Source organism: Poromitra crassiceps, assembly GCF_964638095.1.
Source record: "Poromitra crassiceps genome assembly, chromosome: 4".
Classification (NCBI taxonomy): Eukaryota; Metazoa; Chordata; class Actinopteri; order Beryciformes; family Melamphaidae; genus Poromitra; species Poromitra crassiceps.
The window spans coordinates 41,299,163-41,307,794 of NC_139626.1; the positions used below are offsets into that span (position 1 = coordinate 41,299,163).

Below are 8,632 nucleotides of genomic sequence, written 5' to 3' on the forward strand. Positions count from 1 at the left end.
CTTAGTTTTGCATGCAGATCACTGCAAAAAATGACCATCTTAGTGGCTATTGAGTCTTAACAGCTCGTTTTGTCCTAAAACAAGTGAAAACATTTACCAATGGGGGAGAGATCATTTGCTGTGCATCACTTCCACAGCATGCTATCGAGAATTGTCTTGAAATGAACACAGCATCTTGAAATAGGCTTTTGCAATAGACCTATAAAATGTCATGAAAAAAGTTACGAAAGCTAATTTGCATTACGCAAATGTTGAATTATTTCAACAGATTGTCAGACCTTTTGCATTCGCTTTATACATAATAATAATAATCATGACAATGATTTCATGACAACTAATTAAGATGGATGTTTTATTTTATTTTTTGCAGTGTGGTTGCATCTGCACTATATGCGCCCATTGCTGCATCTAGCACATAGCCATATAGGCTACTGGCGGACCAGGGCTTGTTTGGGGAAGATGGGGAAGATGGGGAGGGCATGCAGGCGGTGCAAATGATAAACTTGTGAACTTACTGTGCATTGCCGCGAACGGGTCGTGCTTACAGTGAATCTCCATCAGTACGGCGGGGATGGAGGGCCCCAGTAGGCCTACGGAATAAAAAAGGGCTCTTGAAAATGCCACCGGACGCCCCGCTTCAGGCGGTCACTAGTCTACACCGAGAGAGACCGTGACCTCCAAAAAATGCAAAGGGATCCAAGTTCCGTTCAAAAGGAAGATTTTTTCTTTGCTCTATTGATTAAAAAAAGAAAAGGGAAAAACGAAAAATAACGAGTTTAATTGATTGACGAGGTGACGAGGTATTACCAGATGTGGGGGGGGGGGGGGGGTGTAGGCCTAAGTTAAAAGTTGTGGGTGCCCCCTTCCCTCCCTCCCTTTCTCTCCTTCTCGGTCCGCTGACCGTGACCCCTGAACTGGTGGAGGCTAAACTCCTCTCTCTGGTCCTTAATGTAGAACAATTAAATTAAAATAAAATAAAAGTCAGTTTAAACACAAAAATATTCGTTACAAATCCACGGTGTTCTTCCCGCCTCCAGTTCATTCGCGTAACATTCTTCTTGTTAGAAACCGTCCTCGGCCGTTGCTTTCACATCAACACTTCTTGGTAAACTCCCATCAAGCGAGTGGAGCAGGCGAGCGCGCACATCTTGAAGTCTCATATCCACCGTGTCCAAAAAAACCTCCAAAAATACAAAGCAGAAAAAATGATAATAAAGTAAAAAGAAAAGCCAACACAATCTGGTGAGATTAAAAAGATGCTCAGGTTGACTTGAGAACTATCCCGTTTGAGCGAAAGGTAGCTCTGGGTCACTCTGTGCGCGCTCTCTCTCTCTCTCTCTCTCTCTCTCTCTCTCTCTCTCTCTATCTCTCTCTCTCTCTCTCTCTCTCTCTCTCTCTGCCTCACTGCACAAAACGTGTATAGGAGGACTCCGGTTATGTGTGAATTTGGGTACAAAATTCCCCGCGTAATGGGAAACGGGAAAAAGCAGTCCTGCCCAAATCGACCGGTAGTTTTCTCCGAGCTGACGGGTGGAAACGCCGCAGCTTTGATAGCACATATACAGAGGGCTATAGCCTACTATTATGAAAAGCTGGCTGGCTGCCTGCGCGTCGCGTTCCTGTGCAGCGCGCCCTGCGCATGCAGCGTCCTGTACGGTGGCGCACGGTGCACAGCGCGTTTCAGGACCTGCTCTCGTGCGGACAGCGCCCGCGCTCCCAGCCCCCTGGAACCCAAACCACATGCGCCCACACACTGCCCGTCAGTCACAGCGGAGCTGGCCAATCACGGCCAGAGCGCTGCCGCCACGTCACTGTCGAGCCCCAGATAGGATCGAATGGGGGAGCACTGTGATTGGCCGCTGTGAATCCCGCCTGGGCCAATGACGCGCCGCACGAATTGTCCGCCGACCAATGGGGGAGCATCGGCGAAGCGGCGCATGGGCTCGGGGAGTAGATGATCGTATGTTTAATTTCAATTAACGAGGTTAAAAAACCTAATGCCTTTATACCCATTTGCGCTCAATTTATTCATGTCAATATTAAATGGCTAATTAATTGAGTATTACTAAAAAATGAGGCTTAGTTGCAGCAAGGCTTTATAAAATATAGGAAATACTCGGGAACCCAAACACTAATTGTCCACCTTATGCATGAGGATAGCAAAAACAGAAAAAAGAGAATATACAAACGGATAAAAATGCCATTTGTAGGCCCACCGCGTTTCAGCAAAATGCATTCGACTAACTAAGCATTTTCCCACACAATAGAGGAAAAAATAGACACTGCACGATTTGCATTCCTCTCACCATCTTTGTAGGCCTATATATGGAGTGAGAGCTGTCAAATGTTATGAACACAAGGCTCTGCATAATTCCCCTCCTTCAACACAATGTTATGAATCTTTAGCTTGGAGGAGAGTAGGGGAGGCTTATGAAACATGCATTTCCCACTCATTACTTAATTGATTGTGGATCCAAACGGATGCCATTTTAATGAAATGCAATTGGCGAGCATCGCATTTACACTCCAAACTGAAAGGGATTCAATACGTGTCCGTCCCACCTGATTTGAGAGGGCATATCTAAGCCTCGCCCCTGTAATATTAAAACACAAATAGCCTAAAGCATAAACCAAATTAAAAAGTGTTATTTCCCCTCTTCCTGTTTCTCGACATTTAATCATTTCAGCTCCCTCCTCGGTGATATTCTGCACACACAGGTCTTGGATTGGACATTTTTAGGCTATAGGCTATAACACAGGACCACGTGACCTCTCCTAATATTAACGACATCATTAGGTTCTGTCGTCAATAGGGAATCTGATGTTTACTGGTATATAAACCGTTAAGAACAACAATAATAGCCTTTGCAGTTATTTATTTTTTATCCTCAGAAGATTAGGCATGGCATACCTCAAGGCAATGCCTTTGGTATCGAAAAGGTCAACGTATGATATTATTGACTATTGAGTTTATTCATGTGAATTTCTTATGGGATATACATTTCTTGCTTTGCTTGCATCTGTCATCATGTGCCATGTTTACCTTCAGACTTGCAACTTGGCTCATTTTGAGAGAGAACAGAACTACACACACTGAGACACTCTGATCGTCATCACAAAAACAACTTATTTGAATGGTTTTCTCTTTAAAATCATATCAGTTTTAGTTGGCTTGGCTATGGGTTTTCCTTGAACCTGCTCCCTGAGGCTACCCTGGCGTGGAAGTTTGCAGGATGGACCACGAGAGGGCGTTCAAACTTGGGCTACAAACACACAAACACACACACACACACACACACACACACACACACACACACACACACACACACACACACACACACACACACACACACACACACACACACACACACACACACTCACACACACACACACACACACACACACACACACACACACACGTTTCAAAATGTTGAACTTCGCTGGAGCAATAGGCTCTATGGCAGCATATTGTTAATAATATAATATAAGACGATTTGTATTTGGATATTTTGACTGTCAAATAGCTTACAGAGACACATCTCCCCCACCCGCATCTTCAACACCCCAACTGGTTCATGATTCTTCATTGATTTCATCTCGCTGCTCTTTAATCCACTGACAGTCAAGTACACCCCGAAACATTCACACTAATCCTCATTCATATTTCACATCTCTTTACTGAGTATTCATGAATTAGGCCTCATAACTGAGAAACAAATCATGTTGATTTGGTTAAAATATCATACATACATACATACATATGTAAAAATATTAGACTTTGGAGGAGAGAGAGAAGAAAGGAGCAGGCGAAAAATGCAATGCCTGAGAGTCGCTGTTGCAATGACTGAAAATGACTCAAGGCTGCATTAGACGAAAGGTTTTCTGTTTTCTTGTAGTTTATTCGATGGTTGTTGAGTCTTTATTATATGTTTCGTTTTCAAAAAGGACCTGGGTATAGGCCTATATTGCGGAGTGGCAGAGCAGAGTAGACTGTTTGGCCCTTGAGTTCTCCAAAGAGGGACTCCAGCAAAAGCACATTTGTGACGATATCATTTTGACTGTTTTTCGTTTTCGTTACACCCGCTGCTTCTCCAACCCGAGTCTGTTTTATTATTAGAGATGTTATAGGCCCAATCGTTCCTCCCCACGGAAACAAATTGCAGCCGTCATCCTTGTCTCTCCGATTTGCAAATTAAATACATAAGCAATTAAAAAAGCCAAACACAATCAATCATGTATACAAATTGTTGTTGCTTTAGGCTTGGAAATTTGTAGAAAACTTCCATCAGGGTAGGACGACTTTAATCCGGGGGTCCAAATCCATTACCATATTTCATTACCTCTCCAATGTTGAAATTGGAAAGATGGGGGGCGGAGGAGAAGGGTGTGTATACTTTTTTAACATTAGTAAGAATGTGGTGCAGTTGTGATAATCATTTGGAGGCAAATTGGAGGCAGTGTTGTTGTTTAAGTGTTCCCTCTTTCTTCCTTCACTTCCCTTCCCTCCATCCGCCATGCAAGCTCGGCTGCTTTGCGTTTGCGCCTGAGCCTCGAAACGAAAAAGCAATGAAAAATTAATAGCGCATGTTAACTCCACCAGCTCGTTTATTACACGCCCGATGACTGTAAACATAATGAGAAAGCTCCCGTATCTCTTCTTAAGTTTTCATTTGCTCATAAAAAATATATAAAAGTAATAATAAATACAATAGGCTATATGGACTGACTGGAGAGTGCAGCGTCTTGGACTCTCAGGGACGAGTAGGCCAAACACTGTGACACTGACTGCTAAGTAACAGTCTAGACTAGGCCCAATCAAATTGACCTTTTTGTAATCATTTGGCTTGGCGATAGTGTAAGTAAAGACCAATCTGTCATCTGTCCTAGCAGGCCCTGTCCTTTGTTTCGATGGGGCACTTGAGGTTAAAAGTAGGCTACGTCATGTGGGCTCATAGGCTATCTGTCTGTCTGTCTGACTGTCTGACTGTCTGTCTGTCTGTCTGTCTGTCTGTCTGTCTGTCTGTCTGTCTGTCTGTCTGTCTGTCTGTCTGTCTGTCTGTCTGTCTGTCCAACGTCTCTCTCTCTATTTCTCTCTCACTCGGTCTTTCTGTGTCTGTTTCTCCATCTCTCTCCCTCCTTTATCTCGGTTTGCATTTTACACTGCGTTAAGGCGGACGGTAGCCTATACTATACAAAACGACTTTTGCACAGAAAATATCTAAAATATTGTAACCTCCTCTTGGCGCCTATAGGCCATTTTTGCTATTTGTTCCGTCTGGTATCCTTGTGTAATGTTTGTATGCTTGCAACCATGTAATGCAAAAATATTTACCAAGTTTACCAATTCGGTAAGGATGCAAAAAGAAAAAGTATATGGACGGTCCAAAACTGCAAAACACAACTGGAATGTATAGGCAGAGCAAGGGTGGGTGTCGACTGCAAGGTCCTGCATGGACATACATGTCCTTACAATCCAAACTTGACCTTGCGTGTTTTTCTTCTTCTTCTTCTTCTTCTTCTTCTTCTTCTTCTTCTTCTTCTTCTTCTTCTTCTTCTTCTTCTTCTTCTTCTTCTTCTTCTTATTATTATTATTATTAATAATAATCATATTATTATTATTATTATTATTATTATTATTATTATTATTATTATTATTATTATTATCGTTGTTATTATTATTATAGTTGTTTTGATGTTGATGATGTTGTTATTATTATTATTATTATTATTATTAGAGAGCAAGAAAAATCGCCAGAATTGTATTCGTAAAGCATATCTTTAAAAAATGAGAGAGAGAGAATGAGAGAGAGAGGGGGAGGAGAGGTGAGGTGAGGTGAGGAGAGGAGAGGAGAGGAGAGGAGAGGAGAGGAGAGGAGAGGAGAGGAGAGGAGAGGAGAGGAGAGGAGAGGAGAGGAGAGGAGAGGAGGATATGTTCCCTCTCCCTTGCATTTGTGCAAAATACTTTAGTGACCTGTCTAATTTAGGCTATTACATTAACCAAATAATATCTTGTGTTTTTAAGTTTTTGTGGGGCAAAAATCATTTAGATTCGGGGACTGTGCCATTATACATTATGGTTAAGTGAAATGGCATGCTCAGTGAGAAAGAACAGACGCTTTTACGCACGGCCAAACCTGCATGGCGGGAAACGCGGTTGCATTTCAGATCCATATTTATTCATTTGCACCCGAAGCACGTCTTACTTAAAGTGAGAGGATGTGCAGGCCCATAGGCTACTCTCAGACGTTACGGGGGAGGTCCCTTTTAACTCCGATTTCCTCTGTTAAAAGGTTATCCAACCAATTGCCTTCACCATGCGTGAGGCCCATGCCCATCCCACAAAGCAATGAATGAATGGCGCATTTTCGTTTAAACATAAGGCCAGCTAATTTATTTACATTATGAGCGTTTAGATTACAAGTGCAGTGTGTGGAATACACTCTTTATTGTCGTTGGTGGTGAGACGCCTACAGCGCGAAGTAGCTCTCCAAAAAAGTTGATGCATATATCTTAAGGCTATAGGCCTGCTATCTCGGCTTAGGCATGCCTACCACGAGACATGACTGAAGCACACATGTTGTTGACGGAGGAGAGGCTTTTCTACAGTTGAATACTCCCGGCACATTAGCCTTCCAGATACAGGCTGATCACCTGCCCCCATGTTTCTAACGACAAACGACGTTTTATCAATGCGTGCGCAGCGGGCAGCATTATGAAATGATGTGATATCCATTGGGTGCCATAACAAGGTCGATGGCCTGTTCCATTGCTGTACCAGACCCCGCTGTTTTATGAATAGGCCTAGAATGAACCTGTTGCATAATAGCCTATAATGGAGACAAGCAGTGAATCTCTCCTTGCATTTAGTCATTATTAAGGACTGGAGCTGTTTGGTCAACAACGTCAACTTGAACTTTTGGTCCACAACCCAAGAAAACAGACAATCATACATCCATGATCCATCCACTCCCAGAAGCACATGAGGGCAAATGACACGAAAACAAGAAAAATACATTCAAAATATGTTTTTCTGTGAACATCTGCACTGAGGCAAACAAAGCTGCATGCGTGCATGTGTTGTGTGTTCTTTATTTGCACCCTTGACCCCCCTCGCTCTCTCACACACACACACACGCACACACACACACACACACACACACACACACACACACACACACACACACACACACACACACACACACACACACACACACACACACACACACACACACACCAAGGAAAGAAGAAAACATCCTGGACCAATCACACGCAGGTGATGCTGCATGGACCAACAGGTGTTTCTGACTTTCAATAAGTGCTGCACACAGCTGGAAGCGCACTTGCCTGTCAACACGGCAAGTGGGAGCCTCTCATGCTTCTCTCTTGTCCCAAGAATTGGACTAAATTAATAATTGCACAACAAAGGATACCATATTAAACCATATTATATTTAAAGCCAGCAAAAATGATAACATCACAAACTGAATAAAGAAAGGGACAACACATTCTTTGACTTATTGTCAAAGCAAAAATGTTTCAAACTTCCTAAAAACTTACTTTTAGTTGATCTTTCCCGCATCTAATTCTAAAAACATTAGCCTATACTCATGTCCACAAAAATCAGAAAGTCAGACACTTCGCGTCTCAAACTGGCTAATAAAAATATTAAAATAGCCTAATAATAATAATAAATAATAATAAAAAGTTAAACTTTCAGTTTTAATCAAACTGTTATTCTTAGCTCACAAAACTTTCTAGCTACTTCTAAAACGCCTCAAAAAGACAAAAATCCAATCATTTTCATCCTTAATTGAAATACGTTTCTCAACATAAATGTAAACAAACAAACAAACAAACAAACACACACACACACACACACAAAACGCGTTTTTAAAGTGAAGTTAGAAGCTCAGCGCGACCCTACCTGCTCTCCCAAGGCGCAGTGCCGGACTCTTGGGCCCCTGGTCCATGTTACCCCGGTACAGGGGGAGCCGGGGAGGCGATGGAGGGAGAAAAAAGGAAAAGAAAAAAAGTTTTCCCCTCTGCCCCCCTCTCCCTATCTTCCTCCCTCTCTCTCTCTCTCTCTCTCTCTCTCTCTCTCTCTCACACACAGTTTTTCTTCTCTCCCTCTCGCTCTCTTTTTTCTTTCGTCCTACAGTCAGTAGCCTACTTTTGGGCGAGTTGTAGGTTGAAATAATTCGACCCTTCCCTTCCGCTCCCTATTGCACTCCCTGCAAGTGCTCAGTCAGCTGCAACTAAACGCTTTAGGTGGAAAAAGGCTTCGGGGGGGAAGCGTGAAATGATCACGCCGAAAAGAGCCGCTCTCTCAATGTGCGCTCATGTCCTTTTCCTGGACGAGCATGCACGTACGCACACACACACACACACACACACACACACACACACACACACACACACACACACACACACACACACACACACACGCCATGTGCACGTACTTACACGCGCACACGCGCACGCGCACACGCACGCACGCACACACACACACACACACACACACACACACACACACACACACACACACACACACACACACACACACACACACACACACACACCGCGCCCCCCTCGCTCGCATCTGTCACCAAGTTCCACTTTACTAAACTTTTCC

The 8,632-nt window shown here is 43.2% G+C and overlaps 1 protein-coding gene across 1 annotated transcript in view; it reads right to left on the minus strand.

Annotated features, from left to right (window-relative positions):
- The window catches only part of pax5 (paired box 5), a gene marked incomplete at both ends in the record, with an annotated part of 71,522 nt that extends 63,552 nt beyond the window's left edge, over positions 1 to 7,970 (minus strand). Inside the window, 1 exon segment of the mRNA XM_083635433.1 lies at positions 7,925 to 7,970. Within this exon segment, the coding sequence (XP_083491559.1) occupies positions 7,925 to 7,970 (46 nt within the window).
- Positions 7,971 to 8,632: the final 662 nt, after the last annotated feature.